Source organism: Emys orbicularis, chromosome 6 (assembly GCF_028017835.1).
Source record: "Emys orbicularis isolate rEmyOrb1 chromosome 6, rEmyOrb1.hap1, whole genome shotgun sequence".
Taxonomy (NCBI): domain Eukaryota; kingdom Metazoa; phylum Chordata; order Testudines; family Emydidae; genus Emys; species Emys orbicularis.
The window spans coordinates 44001492-44018694 of record NC_088688.1 but is presented as its reverse complement, the minus strand read 5'-3'; the positions used below and the strand labels follow the sequence as shown (position 1 = coordinate 44018694).

The 17203-nt window shown below is 41.5% G+C and overlaps 1 protein-coding gene across 1 annotated transcript in view; it reads left to right on the top strand.

Moving 5' to 3' along the window:
• Positions 1 to 12117: 12117 nt before the first annotated feature.
• CMYA5 (cardiomyopathy associated 5) overlaps positions 12118 to 17203 on the top strand; it is a 42808-nt gene continuing 37722 nt past the window's right edge. The window contains exon 1 of the mRNA XM_065405884.1: positions 12118 to 15378. Within this exon, the coding sequence (XP_065261956.1) occupies positions 12118 to 15378 (3261 nt within the window). The remainder of the gene's footprint in view (positions 15379 to 17203) is intronic.

Sequence of the window (17203 nt, the reverse complement as noted above, 5' to 3'; positions counted from 1 at the left end):
GGGTGGGTTTTGAAGGACTGCTCCTGCCAGAGCCCATGTTCGGATTGTGGGTATCACTGGTAAGCTTATTAGCATGTGTGTAGGTTCATTTTATTTATTTATTTATTTTAATGTTTTCTCTGTAGTGCTTTTACCTTAAGATGAAAAATGTGCTTGCATAGGAAGTGCTGCATGGTAACTTGTAACTGTGGGCAATTACTCTGTAGGTAGACTCTGAAGAGAAAGTAAGCAGGCAGAGTCTCCTACTGGGACATCCCAGTACAGTCAGGAGACTGTGCAGCCTGGAGATTCCCCGGTGGAAGTGAGACCCATGTCTCCACCCAAGAGAGGTGATGGCCAGGGGAGCTGGAAGCCTGATGGTGGGTGCCATCGCTGAACCACTATGGGGAAATACAGGTGCAGTTGCCCTGAACTGTGACAAGCACTTCATTTGGTTAATTCTAATTTAGGAATATTGAAGATAGTTTTCTCCTTGCCTGTGAAAAGCAGCCCAGTTTGTATGATAGTAGAGAATAATTACAGTGCAAATGTGGCTGATTTCCATCTGTTGTAGAGGAAAAGCAGATGTTGTTAGTCTGCTAGTTTGCTTATCAATAACAATATGTAGTATCAGTAGCTGTCAAACCGCAGCTGTGTCTTCATCCACATCTTAGTGAATTGTTTTGTCTTTATAGCAGGGGTCGGCAAACTTTCAGAAGTGGTGTGCCGAGTCTTCATTTATTCACTCTAATTTAAGGTTTCGCGTGCCAGTAATACATTTTAAAGTTTTTAGAAGGTCTCTTTCTATAAGTCTATAATATAGAACTAAACTATTGTTGTATGTAAAGTAAATAAGGTTTTCAAAATGTTTAAGAAGCTTCATTTAAAATTAAATTAAAATGCAGAGCCCCCAGACCGGTGGCCAGGACCCAGGCAGTGTGTGCGCCACTGAAAATCAGCTCGCGTGCAGCAGGTTGCCTACCCCTGCTTTATAGGCTTTAGTAACTACTATTTAGCAGAGTTACCATATGGGAAGGAAAGGGAAAGTCGTAAAACTTGTTTCAAGATACTGTAGCATCTGAGCAGTAAATCTAGTCATGCCTCCCATTACCTTATAAACGGAATGCCTAATTACAATACTTACATTTTTCAAACCAAGGGTATTGAATTGGCTCCCCTCACGTGGTGCATAAACTCAGTATTCCAATTTCGAGGAGTAAGGATAGGAAACTTGAAACACCAGGATCACCTGACACCTTTCACAAGCACTACATTCATTTTTAAGGCTGTGTATTTTTAATATTTTAATCTTTATTAAAAAATAAAAAAAACACATTTTATTCTGAACCCTCATGCAGGGTTCTACACCAGAGCCCCCTGTTAAACATTTATATACATTTATTTTGCTTTTAATAACTGATATTGAGACACAATTAGACTCTTTCTACATATCTGCTTCCCCCCCTCTCATAGCCCCACACTGTCCATGTGTTACCTTTCTTCTGGTTGGGGAAGGTCACTTGGAGCCCTGATTTGTGTTTCTTTTTGTAACTCTGCTCATTTAGCCAGTGAGCTTGGCTATAAAACACTGTTACCAAAAGCTTCTTAGTAGCAAAAATGAGCTGAGTTTGTGAATGGCTTGAGTAGCCCAGAGAAGTGGCTGCAATTGCTGGTTTGTCCCTTTTATTATTCACAGTGTGCTGGGGTGAGGCTGGTGCTAGGACCCAGTGGTAAGACCTAGGCAGCAACAGCAACTTGGTGTTGTAACTTTTCTGCCTTCTATTTAAAGACTCCCCTGAGTCAGGAGGACTGAAGCTGCTGGGGATGACAGTTGCTTCAGGCAACCCTGGGGAGGACGGAGTAGGGGGTAAAAATCTCAGCAAAGGCTTGAACTGAATGGAGGGTTACTCTGGCTCTGAGTGCGACAGAGTGTCTGAGATTTCCTCTATAGAGGATGAAGTCCCCGAAGGGTTGGTGGAGCCCCAAGAAGTGGTGGAGCTGACTAACAGGTACTCCCTCTCCAGAAAGGAACAAGCCCTGCATGCATGGGCGGGGCGTAACACTTGGGGGACCTGGGATCCAGGCCTATTTTATCTTTTTCTCCCCCAAAGCGTATTTGAAGAAAACAAATGAGACTCTGCCAGCGAGGCTTTCTGGTTAATTTGGCTGTAATTAAGTTTTATTCGGTAAGTGTCTATCCTGAGCACTGAAGGCTTTTCTATTTAAAGAGTCTGCAGCATGCCAGCTGGAGTGGCATCTCCTGCCCCTCCCTTTCTGGCTGACTTTTTGTTACATATTGATCTTACTTATTCTGGGGATTTACATGTCAGCAGTCGGGTGAGGAAGGAGGACTCTAAGCTCTTTCCACCAGGTATCTGAGGCCTTCTGTGACTGATTATTGGGGTGAAAAGCAACACAGAATACTGTTTGATTTTAGGCATTTTTATACAGAGAGCAAAGTTTCTAACATAGAGAAACTGCTGAGAAATAGCTTGGATGAGTGCTCTCCGTGTAGGACTGGGAACCAGAAATCTGAGTTCTGATCCTCTCTGCGCCATGATCCTGGGCCTTATCCTGCAATCTGATCCATGTGGGCAGACCCTTGTGCCCTTGCAGAACCTCACTAATATCAGTTGGACACCTTGCGCCCATCCGTGTCCACCTAATGTAGATCAAGAGCAGGAGGTTGTTGTGTGGGAACAGAATCCATCATTGTTAAATGTACATTGTAAACAGAGTTGGAAAATAAGTAATAATGTTTGAAAAATACTTTCTGAGTCTATTTGGTAAGTGGTTTGAGTGATACACTTCCAGCCACCCAAGTGATAGGAGTTGTTCTTGGTTATACAAAGCCTCTCAGCAGCCTATCAAATTTTGGAGTGATTTGGAACCTTACCATGAAAGTTCTTCATGGGCAGAGGTCAACAAGATGAAGAAAAAATGGTGCAACTCTACTCATAATAATGCCCAATTTTGCCATGAGCCGCTTCTCTGGTATCTTTCCTCTGCTCCCTGGTTCTAACTAGGGGTAAAGGAATGAGATTAAGAAAAGGAGAACTTAGTCCAGAGCATTGGGAAAGCTTCCTGATTGTGAGATCCATTCAACTGTGAGTTACTCTCCCAAAGGAAAGGGTGGAAATCCCCATCACCGGAGTTATTTCAAAGTAGAGGGGACCAAACCTACTGTGCCAAAATGTACTATAGGAGCAGTCCTGTACTAGCAAAGAGAATGGACTCCATGCCCCCAAAAGATCGCTTGCATGTTTGGCACCTATATTAACCATGCTGTTTAAGCTCTTTAGCCCAGATTTGGGAAGTTATTTCAACCTGTGTGTAACCTGAAGCACGTGTGTAGTCCCCCTGAAGTCAATGGGACTATGCAGGGCTTAAAGTTACATACGTGCTTAAGTATGTTTCTGAATCAGGGTCATCAGCTGGATATTTCTGCTTCTATGAGCAACAATTAAATAGTTAATAATGGTGTTTAAATAATCATCTTTAAGCTACAGATGGGAGTAGTTCACGCCTTCTATCTTCAGATATCCTTTCTTTAATAGCAGTTCTGGGGGTGGGGGGTGCGGGGAGTGTGTCTATATCTATGCATTTGAATGGTACTTCGCACAATCAGATTTCATTCTTGGCTGGGGTGGGTGCTATTGTAATACAAACTGTACAAGCAAAGTACCATTGCCTATTCAGGCATAGCATCATATTGCTGCAGATGAAGAATGTTCTAATACAGTGAGTATTTGATAAAGCATGGTGATAAATTCCTTAAGCAGCCAATTATATTAATAATGGCACAATTCATGTATACCCCACATTTAATTAAGATAGGTGGGTCTACCTGAGGGACTTCCAAACAGCTGTGTTCAATGGGCATCTGAGTTTTTTCAACTCAGGGTATGTCTTCACTGGCAACGTTAAAGTGCTGCCGTGGCCGCGCTTTGATGTGGCTTGTGTAGTCGCAGCATAGCGCTGGGAGAGAGCTCTCCCAGTGCTCTAAAAAAACCACCTCCACGAGGGGAGTAGCTCCCAGCGCTGGTGCACTATCTACATTGGCACTCTACTGCGCTGAAACTTGCAACGCTCAGGGGTGTGTTTTTTCACACCCCTGAGCGAGAAAGTTGCGGCGCTGTAAAGTGCCAGTGTAGACAAGCCCTACGTTTGATTTGCTTCTGATTTAATTAGTGTAGTTCTGCTCACATCATGATTGTTAAGGATATTCCATTGCTTTTCCAGGAGGTCTGTGATGGGAATTAACATTTGGCCTTTAGTGCAAATAAGGCAAAACAAGTTCACAGCTCAGAAATGGTTTATTGGTGTAAATTTTTAAACTTTTTTTTAGCTGTTAGGGATTTTTGTAAATGTAAATAAAATGAAGATTTGGAACTTTAGGCCCTCCCCTGTCATTACTATTTAGGCAAAACTCTCAGGAATATGAGTAAAGATGTAAAGGCCAAGCCCATAAGATGTAATTCTACACTCTGTAGCTTGGTTGAGAGTTTACAAGTGAAATTTGGTGCCTCTGTTGCAAGTTACAATTGCTATTAATGTTTTGAAAATCTTTTTTAGAAAAGTCCAAGATATGTTAAATCTGTCTGCAAGGCTGTACATGCCTGATTCTGCAGCCAACTCTGCCATTAACTGCAATTTAACATTTGTGAGCTGTGTGCAGGACTGGTTGCCTATTCAGCTCTAGACACAGTTTAATAGTGCCTGCCCTTGCACTATTAAACTCGGGGGGAGTTTTGCCATAGGACATAAGAGGAACCTATGTAATGTTTTTCATCCATAGATTTCTAAGTGCTTTTACAAAGCAAGATGAGTACTGTATAATGATCCAGGGCACAGAGAAGTCAAGTGTTTGCCCTGGGGCAAGTCAGCAGGCCTGTTTAGAAAAAGGAATAGAACTCAGGTTTCCTGACTCCCTCAGCAGTGCTCAAACAGAATAACTTTAGCATTGTCTTCCTATCTATCATTTTTAGAACCCTACAAAGGCTGGGATTGTGTTATGTCAGTTCTTTTCATATTCCGTTACAACAGTTGAGATCATCCAGTGCACTTTTGTTGAAGTTCCTTTATACAGGATGCTCTTAGCTGAGAGCCCTTGTCTCTGGAGCTTGCTTCCTCTGACATTCTGCCAGAACCCAAATTGCCAAGCTTCATATATTGTGCTAGAGAGAGAGAGATCTGACCATTTAATCTTTTTGTCATTTAGTATATAACACAGGTGAGATCTCAATGAGCAATGGGACACCAGTGGATTATTGAGTCAGTATCTAAAGCCTAAGGAAACAATACGTATATTTAATAGCAAGTACTTATCTACAGCTGTGATAAGTGCAAAGTTAATGAATAAATAAAAATAAAGTTTGTCAGTGCTGTTTAAAAAAAGCTGTAGCAGTGCTTGTGAATAACCTGACACAAACCCTGTGTGTCCAACAAAGAGAAGAGGTTATTTTGAGTGACCATTTTTTTTCACTTTTTCAGAATCTATTAAAAAGAGCTAATATTTTTTAAAAGATTAAAAATACTGTGAGTTATTCCTTTTAGACAGGAAAATACAACAAAGAATGTACAGGATTAAAAATTAGTTTATTTCATTACTGGGCTCTTTGTACAGTCAATTGGAGACTAGGCCATCCTAGGAGAGGGTGTCTGGTACTTTAGAAACAAAGGTAAAAAGTAATTAGTTTGTGGTGTAGGTAAAAATGTAGTGTACACAATATATGCCATTTGGATAAGCTAAAAGAGATCCAAAGTGTTGAAGATATTCTAAGTGTTTTAGGCAGGTGCTTAGTAAAGTAGCATTTAAGGACGGCACAGTAACAACAGTAATGGACAGTGGTGTTAAAGCATGATTATCCAGCATGGAATGTGTGAGGATTTGCTGGTAACTGTAACTGGTGTTTTTTCCCAGTTAGACTAAAGCTTTACAGAGCAGGTGGGCTGCATTTGAAACACAATAGTAGACAGGCTACCATACAGAGTCAGTCTTAGCATTATTTGGTAGGGAGAAAATAGTGCAATGCAAGAGGAAGAAGGATTTAAATAAGATCTATGAAAACAAAAGCTAGCAGCAGCTCGTGTTTAAACTGGCAAAGACGATGTGACAAAGCATAAAGCTTAATGGTCATTTTTAAAGTTCTAAAGTAGAATGCTAGAGAGAGTGTATAAAAACATGCAACATACAAGTAAAGGGCCTGAGCCTACAATGAAAAAATCCTTACTTGCACTAAGTAGTCCTATTTAAGCCAGTGAAGCTGCTCAAGTGGGTAAAGTGATGCATGTTGTTGTTTCCAGGATCAGGGTCAGTGCTACAATGCAGTGTTTCTATCAGAAACTAGTTATCCTTTTAAAATCTGTTGTTGTAAAGTTCTGATAGCAACAGTCTCCATAAAACTCCAGCAAAGTCACGGTGCCTTACTTTTCACACCATTTTATCAAAGCCAGGTACTGCAGTTATTCTTTTGTCATTTCTGGAAACAATGAGACTAACAAGTAGTGTCAGAACCCTGTCGTAAGGACAGCACAAGACATCATGTCTTTTGTCGGCATGAATAAACCAGTTGTTTTTATAAACTCCTGTGCTGTGTGCTCTAGCTTTTGGAACTGTACCTTGTGAAATTATCTTCTTGACTGACGTCTATTTTTTTCTATTGCCATTTAGAACTAATATTTTCTTATAAAGCAGTGATGGTATTTGGAAAGGATGTGTCATATCTTTGAGAAAAACACCAAGCAAACTATTATGATGCAAGTTACCAGACCCTTATTTGTAGGATTCCCTGTGGAATCTGATACACATGTGGAATTAAAGTTTAATCACAGGAAAAGAACATCAGTTAGCTGTCCAGGTACTGCTATTTCTGGGCTCCTTCCATTAGCTGGCTCATATAGATAAAAGGACTTCAGACTCCCAGCCTCAAATATTCAGAAAACAAAAGATAACCAGACATTATATTGTTGTAACCATTTCCTGTACCTTTTGGGGTTGATTATTTTTATTAAGGATAAAATCTCAGAAGGCAAGTGAACTGGGGGACCAATACAAGGGTCTGGAGAATTGCCATTAAAACAACAACAACAACATGCCCTCCATGCAATTAGTTGCCCATTTTGTTTGGACGTATTCCTGGTTTCATCACATGAAATCTTGAATTCAAGATTAATCTTTAATTCCTGGAGACTCCAGGACAATCCTGGAGGGTTGGCAAACCTACTTGCAATTAAAAGGAGACAAAGCCAGGAAGATGGTGAGAGGCGGTATAGCAGGTCAGAGGCTGCCCTCAGCCTGAAGGAAGCTGGAGAAATGGATTGATGAGTCTAATTTGAGTAGTGGACTGGTCTGAGTAGGTGAGAGGTTCCGCTAGCCAGCATGGAGAAAGAGCTGCCTGGCAGCCAGTGGGTGGGATGTGGCAGGGGCCCAGAGGGGACTGTCACAGTGGTGTAACTGTAAGTTTGTAAACTGTAAGGTGCTCTAGACCCACCTACTAAAGTAAATGGGAGTTGGAGAGTGTATTTTCTTCTGTTTCAGTATTTTTTTAGCCTCTCTCAAATAGGTCAGCACCTTCTGACTAGGTGAGGCGAGGAGAAAGAAACAAGGTGTGGAGTATACAAAGGCCTCGTGCAGTCAGTAGGCTGTATACTGGATGGGTAAAGATGTTACCCTACCACAACACACGAGAATGTGGGCACAAAGTAGTCTGGGCTCAGGAAATTCACCACTAGGGCTGAGGTTTTAAGTAAAAGGGCTCAAAATGAACAAACTCGTGGATGCCTCTGTTACCACTCACTGCAAGTGTAAAATAGCAAGAACAGCAGTAAGATGCTCCCTGATAACGAAATCACCACATTGGATCAGCCTGATGTGTTGTCCTGCACAGCTATGCCAAGATTCCTGCTGCAGTTTCCTTTTCCTGTCTACCGGCTAATCTGAATTGGGTTGGTGCCAACACTGCCTTCTCTCACCCATGGTATTTGGGTCATGTGCAGCTCTGAGGATCTTTACCATTTTTTAAAACCCAGAGGGACCTGTTCAGGACACAAGGCCCATGGCCTCCTTTCCCTCCCTGGCTGCTGCTCTCCATGAGGGAGGAAGAGCTTTCAGGTGTGGGCTATGGAAATCCTTTGACATCTGGGGGCTCCTTCCTCAAAATAGCCAGCACTTGTGAAAGCAGTGGAGGCAAGTCTGGCCCCGTGGTCTCCCTTTTTCCTTACTAAATGGGGAACAAAATCAGCAGCAGCCAGGAGGAGTTCACAGGAAGTGTCCTATGGAAATCCCTCCCTGGGCTCATTCCCCAAAGACCCAATACTAACTGCACCTGATGGTTCAGGGAGGAAGGCAGAGGCTTCCAGCTTCCCATATATCTCACTCACACTCAGTGCTGCTCAGCCTCCTTCTTGTGTCCACTAACACAATGAGTTCGCCTGGCTCTGATCCTTGAGTCTCATATATCACAGGTTAGCTCTTCATTCCTATCTGTGTAATTACATTATATTAGCCAGATAAAGGTAGTTCAAAGCATGACTATCTCCCTCTATTTAGTGGAACTAGGATCTTTCAGCTGCAAGTTTGCCTCATCCCATGAAGTAGGCTTTGAGAGTTCGTAATTGCATCAGTGGGTGTGTTATCTTTTATTGGACCAACTTCTGTTGGTGAGAGAGACAAGCTTTTGAGCATACGCAGAGCTCTTCTTCTGAGCTCTTCTTTGTACTCAATCAGATGGGGCTGGTGACACTGGCAGTTTTCCTTCAGTCAGTTGCTAGGTAGGTTACAGGGCTTCTTAAGGTCTTTTCCATAGCAAGATGGCTAATGGATGACATCTTCTGCCTTCTCTGTGGTTTGCTTTTCTCGATGGAAATTTTTAAGGTATTGGGTACCTAAGAAATGTAGAGGGTTGAACATTTGCTATTAGTCTTTTCTATTTTCTCCATATTACTATTCAAATTTCTTTACTGAAATAAGTTTGTGACTTCATCCTTAATTATTTAATCGTTTTAACCTTTTTTGCTGCTGTAGTTTATAAAGCTGGAGGGCTAAATGGTTCTGTAGGTTTTTCCTGAAACAATATACTTAAATCACTGATAGAAATGATAGCTATTGGAATTTTATGTACCATAAATATTTTACGTTTCTTAATAAAATCATGGGTAACCATTTATTGGTATGTTAGAGGACTTACTCAGATAAACCCATGATTTTGGAGGAATATTTTTATTATTTGTAACACCCTTGTACACAGAATTGACCTAAATTAAAGTTCATAAAGTTGGAAGATGAAGAGAACTAAGAGGTAGCAATAAACTATGGGCCTGAATCTCTACTAGTTGGGGATTGGTCCTGCTTTGAGCAGGGGGTTGGACTAGATGACCTCCTGAGGTCCCTTCCAACCCTGATATTCTATGATTCTACTGCCTTGTGCTTTGAATTAGTCATTTACATCTGTGCAAAGTAGGTGTAAAATGCTACCAAATCAGTGTCAGCATTTACACCAACATAGTACAGGTTTAAATGACTCCACAAGGTATCAGGCATTGGAGAATCAGGCCTTAGATCTTTAGTGATATTGCTGATTTGTTTCATGCTTAGATTTTTGCTGAACGTTAAGCTTCCTTTACGTTTTAAAGCCAGATTCTGACCTCACGCTGGCATAAGTGAGATAAAATTTGAAGCCCTTAGTGTCTTTATACAATCTTACAACATACAACGTTACCAATGCCAACAGTATATTTGTCAGACAAAATGTTACATTATTTATGCCTATATTTATTACAGTACTTAAACAAATCTGAAAAATAGTTTTCCTTAAGTATGTTTGATTTTACTGTAATTGATTTTTTATAATAAATGATCCTACCATACTTTTATTTATTTATTATTGTAGTTTAAAGGACATTATCCAGAATGAAGATGTGAAACCCAAGCTACAATGCATCATGTCCGACCCTTCCTTTTCTATGGTAACAGTTCAAAGTGAAGATAGTGGAATAACATGGGAAACCAGCTCAAGCAGATGTTCCACTCCTTGGGCCTCAGAAGCAAGTGCTACTTCTGATCTTTGTAGTGTTGAAAGTTCATCTGTAGATTCTCCCCCAGGGAAAGTTATCTTTCTCATGGATGAAGGTAAGACTGTCCGGAAAAGGATGTGTAAATCATCAGATAGGACATCAGACTTGAAGGGAGGCCAGGGTAGCAAAAAGAGTGACTTGTCCGGAATGCAGATGCAAGAATTAAGAGATGCTCCCGCAAAAGTGCAGGATGCTAAGTTAAATGCTGCTGAACTGGAAGCACAAGCTATGGATGCAGAAACTTCAAAAGATAAAGAGGATTTGCTAGACATTACAGGGGAACCAGTGTCACATGCTCCAATTGCCTCAAAGTCCATGGGTAAAGAAAATAAACTGAAAAAAGGAAGGCCAGCCCTTAATGGAGCTGTAAGAGCTAAAATCAAGAAGTTCAGTTCAATTTCAGAAGAAGAAACGCCAAAATTTTTCCAAAAGAAGGGTAGTAAAGATCCAGCTACGCCATCAGATATAAAAAGGAAGCAGAAACAACAGCAAAAAGGATTCCTAAATCAAAGCCTTTCCTCGCCGCCTTTGGTGCATCTTGAAAAGGATTGCACTGATGGGGATGATGGTTCACTTCAGAATATAAAACATGTCAAAACGAATATTGAATCTAGCAATTTTTCAAATGCGGGTGTAACAGTTCCTCTTGATAAAGAAGAGAGAAAAGAGACACGGTCTTCTCCAGCTGAGACTCTACATGAGACATCAGAACAGTCACTGTCTTTTTCCTCATACCTTACTGAGGAAGAAGAGAAGCAGGAAATCCACACAAGTTCACCCATGCCCTTGACATCAATATCAGAATGGTCAATATCTGAGCCATCAGATCTTATGGATATAGCAGAGAAAGAAGAAATACAGCCCTTTCCTCCTGAGACTGCAAATGTAATCTCAGAACAGCCACTGTCCATTACACCATCTCTTATTGATGAAGGAGAGAACCAGGAAATTCAGCCTAATTCATTTTTGACCACAAAGACCATTTCAACAGATTGTATTAATGAACCAGAGGGGCAAGCAACTCAACCGTATGTGTCTCTATCTACAGAATCTGTCTCTGAACGTTCTAGTTCATCACATACTGGCAAGGAAACAGAGAAGCAAGAAATTCAGTTTTATTCACCTGTGACTACACAGTTGGAGCCTGAACATTCAGTTTTATCTGAAATAAAAAAGCGTGATTTTAAACCTTATCCACCCATAACTGCACAATCTGAATGTGAACATCCAGATTTATCATATTCCATCGAGGAAGCAGAAAAGCAAGAAATTCATCCTTATTCGCCTGTAACTGCACAACTGGAATCTGAACAACTAGATATATCATATTCTACTTGTGAAACAGAGAAACAAGAGATAGAGCAATTGGAGTCTGAACATTCAGACCAGCAAGATATCCAGCCCAATGCTCCCATAACTGCTCACTCAGAGTCTGAACATTCAGATCTATTCTATTCCATTGAAGAAACAGAAGAGCAAGAGTCTTATTCACCTGCAGTTGAACAACTGGAGTTCAAAAATGTAGATTTATCATATCCTGTTGATGAAACAGAAACACAAGAAAGTCAGTATTATTCACAAGTAACTGCAGAACCGGAGTCTGAGCTTTCAGATTTGTCATATTCCATTGATGAAGCAGAGAATGAAGAAATTCAGCCATATTTACTTGTACCTGCACAATTCGAGTCTGAACATCTAGTTTTATCTGAAACAGGGAGTGAAGAAATTGAGCATTATTCACCCACAACTCCACAATTGGAATCTGGTCATTTAATTTTATCATATCCTATTGGAGATACAGAAACCCGAGAAAGTCAATGTTATTCACATGTACCTGCAGGACTGGAGCCTGAACATTCACTTTCATATTATTCAGTGGATGAAGTAATTCCCCAAGAAATTCAATCTTCTTCACCTGTAACTGCACAATCTATGCCTAAACATTTAGTTTTGTCACATTCTATTGATGATGAAGAGAAGAAAGACATTCAGCCATATAGACCCAAGCCTGCAAAATCAAAGTGTCACTCTTTACTTTCATCATATGACACTGATGAAGCAGAGATGCGAGAAATTCAGCTACATTCACCTAAAATAGAAAACTTGATGTCTGAACAGTTAGTCACTATGTCACTAATGCATACTGATGACAGAGATGGGCAAGAACTTCAAGCTTATTCACTGGGCACAGAATACTTGCTGTCAGCACAGTTAACAGCTCCTTCTCCCATCTTCATTGCTGAAAGTGATAAGCAAGAAATACAACCTGATGCACATGAAGTGCCAGACTTGGTTTCAGAAGTGTTGAACTTTTCAGCTGGTTCCATTAATGAAGAAGAGAAGCATGATATTGATTCTTCTTTGCCTGACATACAATATACTTCATCTGAACAATCAATGGCTGTTTCATCAGACTTTATTGATGAAACCGGGATGCAAGAAAATCAGTCTTATTCAGCTGAAGCAGACAGTTTCCCATCAACACAGTTAAAAACCACCTTGGTTAGGCCTTTTAATGAAACAGAGAAACTAGAAATTCAAGCTTATGCTTTTGAGGAAACTGCTTTGTTGTCAGAAGAGTCAAAAACTGGCTCAGCTGATCCTACAAATAATAACGAAGCAGACAAGCAAGAAATTCAGTCTTTTCCAAATGAAGCTAAATACTTTGAATCAAAACAATTTCCAGGTAGACTTCAGACAGCACGAACAGCCCAAAGTACTAATGAGAATAAATCAGACATGACAATGGTATCTGATTTTGTTTCAAATGAAGCTTCCCGTAATCTCCTATCAGAGCCCATTAATGAAATCCACACACATAATTTATACTCCTCACTACCAGGTAATCCAGTCTCCGATAAAAATGTAAATAATGTAACAGTAACTAGCATTGGAGACCTTTCAACAGCAGAAGAAATACAGCATTTTTCAAATGTAGAAGCAGGGTCAAAAGAGCCTGAACATTATCTACCAAGAGAAGAGAAATTAACAGAACATGTGAACTCTGCAGAAGAATCCAAATATACTCCAGAACCTGATGAACAAAAAGATATGTTTAATATAATTTCAGAAGGCTATGAGATATTGAATATTCATGCTGTCCCACTCATTTCTTCAGTGGATGAAGAAGAAAGCAAACACATGCCAGATAAACTAGAATACTTAGAAACAAATACCCTCATTAAAACAAAACCGTTTGAATGTGGTGACCATGAAGCGTCAGCATATGGAACAGCTAGAGAAATTTCAGAAAACTCAGTGGCAGATGACACCGGAGTTAAAGATATGGAACAAAAAGAATTGGTTGAAGAAGTAGATGCTCAGGAAATTGTAGAAACAGAGGAGGAAATTTCCACTGTGTCAGAAAATAAAAGTGGCGAAGTTTTGAATCCTAACGAGAGTACCATTGAGATGGATTATTTTGAAAAGTATACTTTGATTGATGACAAATCCCCCACTGAACTATCTGTTCAGGGGCTATCTCCCTTTGATGCTGTAATGGCAAACCCTAAGAAACATACAGAAGAAACCATCTCTTCAACTGGAAGTTCTGATGTTAATACTTTGGAAGATGAATTTACTTTACTAGATAATGATTTAGATGAAGCCTTTTATGGAATGATAGAACAAGAAAGCAAGATGCAGTCTCATGCAGATGCTCAGAAATTTTTGACTATGCAAAAATCAATTGACTGTAGTAAAAAGGTGATAAATATAGAAGATGAACAAAAGTTAGCAGGCACACCCTTATTTGATACAGAAGAAGGAGTGTTAGAACGATCCATGTTGTTTCCCACATCAGTCAGCGCGATTAACCCAGAACTTCTAGAGGAGCCACCTGCACTGGCATTTTTATACAAGGACCTCTATGCAGAAGCAGTGGGAGAAAATGCAAAAGGTGAAAATGAGCCTCCTTCTGATGAAGAGAGTGGGAATTCTGATGCATCTTTTCCTAGAAATTCTGACACAGACGATGAAACTGGAATATATTTTGAAAAATACATTCTTAAAGATGATATTCCTTGCAACGTGGCTGGGTCTCAAAAAGATGAAGTTTCAAAAGCTCAGTCTATTAATAAAGACCTGTCAGGCCAACTGAGGGTTTCAGGAGACAAACCTAAGGATTTTTATGAGGTAATTGAAAAGGAGCAGCAATCTGTTCATATTTTATCTGAAGAATCCACCAAAACCCAGGTCTTGTCAGAAGGGGAAATTGTGGAGGGAGAGAGAATCCCGTTTATTAGTGATATTAAAGTAACAATTTGTCAACCAACTCAGGCAGTTCCTTTTGGAAGCAAGCTTAGTGTTTCAGATGCAAGGAATGATCCCTCTAGTCAAAGAGAGGAAGAAAATGCACCTGCAGCAACACACCAGGAATTGTCAGAGCAAATGAGTCATGAAGAGTCCAGTCAAGTACTAGATTCTGAGGTAATTGCCAATCAAAAAGAAGCATCTGTGCAAGATAAATCAAAGACAGTAACTCCTCAAACAGATGAGCGGAAAGAACAACATGAAATAGCAGCAGTTAATAAAATGGATAATTACGTGCCTCATGGAAGACCACCTGTTGATGAAAGTGAAAGCAATCAATATGTTCATACTTCTCAGCAACCAGAGCAATTAATTTCATATTTGGATAATCACCTTCAACCCATGACAAAAGAGGCATATGATTTAGACCATGATCGTTTTGAAAGTGTGAACAACAGGGAAAAATATCTATTGGATACAGGTGAGCAGACAAATGAAAAAAGAGTCAGAGAAAATATTGCCAACGATATAGCAAAGCATAACCTAGAAGTAGCTAAGACTGGCCTTCCAGAACCTGGAGTAAAGTTTGATAAGGCATCAGGTGATTTAGACTTACAGCCCTTTAGACTTGATTTTGATAACCTTCCATCAGATTCAACAAGAGAGGAGCAGTGCTTGGAGACTGATGAACATCTTGCTGAGTCAATGGATTATGAAGTGATTACCCAAGAAGAACTTTTGCAAGATGAAATATCCTCTGAATTGGCATATGAAGATTTATTGTTTGAAGACAGGGAATCGTTTGAGCCGATTAGCCATACTTATGAATCTGTAAACGAGGCAGAGCAAGAGACACCCATTGAACATGAGGATTCAGGCTTTGTGATGATGAATTCTGAAAAATCATCACTCGACATATCTGAAAGTGAGAGTCAACAAAAAGAAATTAAGAAGGTCCATGTTGATACTTATTGCTGCCAGTGCAGGTGCCCAATTTCTGCTATTGACAAGCTTTTTGGGGAGCATGAAGGCCATGATGTGACAACACTGGACACTGCTGTAATGGATATGAAGGTAAGAATTTATGTTAACGGAAGCTTATGCTCCAATACGTCTGTTAGTCTATAAGGTGCCACAGGACTCTTTGTTGCTTTTTACAGATCCAGACTAACACGGCTACCCCTCTGATACTTGATTGACTATGTAGTTTAAAATATGAATCTTTCAACTTTAACCTTAGCCCAAATTTGGGATTGGAAATTATTAGTTGGAGACTGCTCCAGATTCAGCAGAAAGAATGCAAGTATTTTGGTTTTCAGTTTCTATATATACTATCTGTTAACAGGAACTTTTCCTTTTGCTATAATTGTCAATGCTTTAGTCATCCTTGGGCTGGATTATTACAATGCTCTTTCTTTATACCAATGTTTCCTAAATGGTGGGTCATGGAATAGGTCATGGAAAGGTTGTGGATGGGTCATGGGCCCAGTGTGGAGTGAGGCCCTGGGGAGGAGGGGGAGTTGGAGACTAAGCACACCCCACACTTATCCCGCAGCAGCAGCTCCTGTCCCATGGGACTGGGCCTGGCTTCCTACCTTCTGAGGACAAACCTTGAGAGGCGATGTGACCCTGGTCATGTGCCAGGGTCACAGAGTGGGGAGTGGGCCCAGCCCTGCAGGACAGGAGCAGCCCTTGTGGGGTTGGCATCCTTTCCCCTCCTGCCCGCCTCCGGCCTCTCTTCTGCCGTGGGCCAGGACTAGGGTTGTGGTGCTGGGGTGGAGGGTGGGAGGAAACTGCTGAGGATAGTCAGTGGCCCCTTCACAGGACAAGGAAGAGAAGGTGGTAGCAGAGGAGAAGGATGCTGGATTATGATTCTGCCCCCTTCCTCCCCCAATGTGGACCCTGGGTGGGTTGCAAAAAAAGATATAATGTAGTGGGTGGATTGCCTTAGTAAAAAGTTTGGGCCCAACTACCTTCAGCTACACTTGCATTCAGAAGCTTCAGCTAGTGCTGAACATACATGCAGTGCTCACCTCTTGGGTTGGGCCAACATGAACACATCACCCTTGTGCTCCGTGAGCAGCACTGGCTCCCAATCCACTGGAAGGTGGGAGTTATTAATGTTAAAGCGCTACCGCGGCAAAGCTTTAACGTTGCTGCCCCTTCCCCTTGCCAGCGGCCCTGCTGGTAGGGTCCATACTGGCAGGGCCGCCGACAGGGGGGGCAAAAGGGGCAGGGACATTAAAGCACTGCCGCGGCAGCGCTTTAAGGACGGTCCTTTGCTGCGGCAGCGCTTTAATGTTCCTGCCCCCCCCCCCGCCGCGGCAAAGGGCCCTGCAGTGCTTTAATGTCCCTGCCCCATTTTCCCCCGTCCCCCACAGCCTCCAACAGGCGGGAGGGGGGAGCAAAGGGAGCAGTTGCCCTGGGGCCGGCGATTTAAAAGGGCCCTGGGCTCCAGACACTGCTGCCGCTAGCGCAGCAGTGGTGTCCGGAGCCCCGGGCCCTTTAAATCAACACGGGAGCCCCGGGCGGCGTGGGCCAGGCGGCCTGAAAGGGCTGGTTGGGGAATGCTGACTCCCCCCAGCCCCGCCCCTTCTGCCCGTACCGGTAAGTGGCCTAAAACTTACTTTCACCCCTGGCGTCATCCTTAATATAGGTGGGGTTTTTTGGCATGTGGAGAGGCATAACTTTAGTAACACTGGTTCATTTCACTTTGACATTGTAGAGTAACCTCTATATGCTTGCACTGACATTGTCACAAGATTGTTAGCAGTCCAGTTTAAGTACAAAGGTCAGACAAAGGCTTTAGCCTGGTTACAAAACATGGCTAAAATCTTACCTTTCACTACACATTAGACTCATGTTTTTTAATCAGTTTCCTTCATTTGGTTGTAGTGGT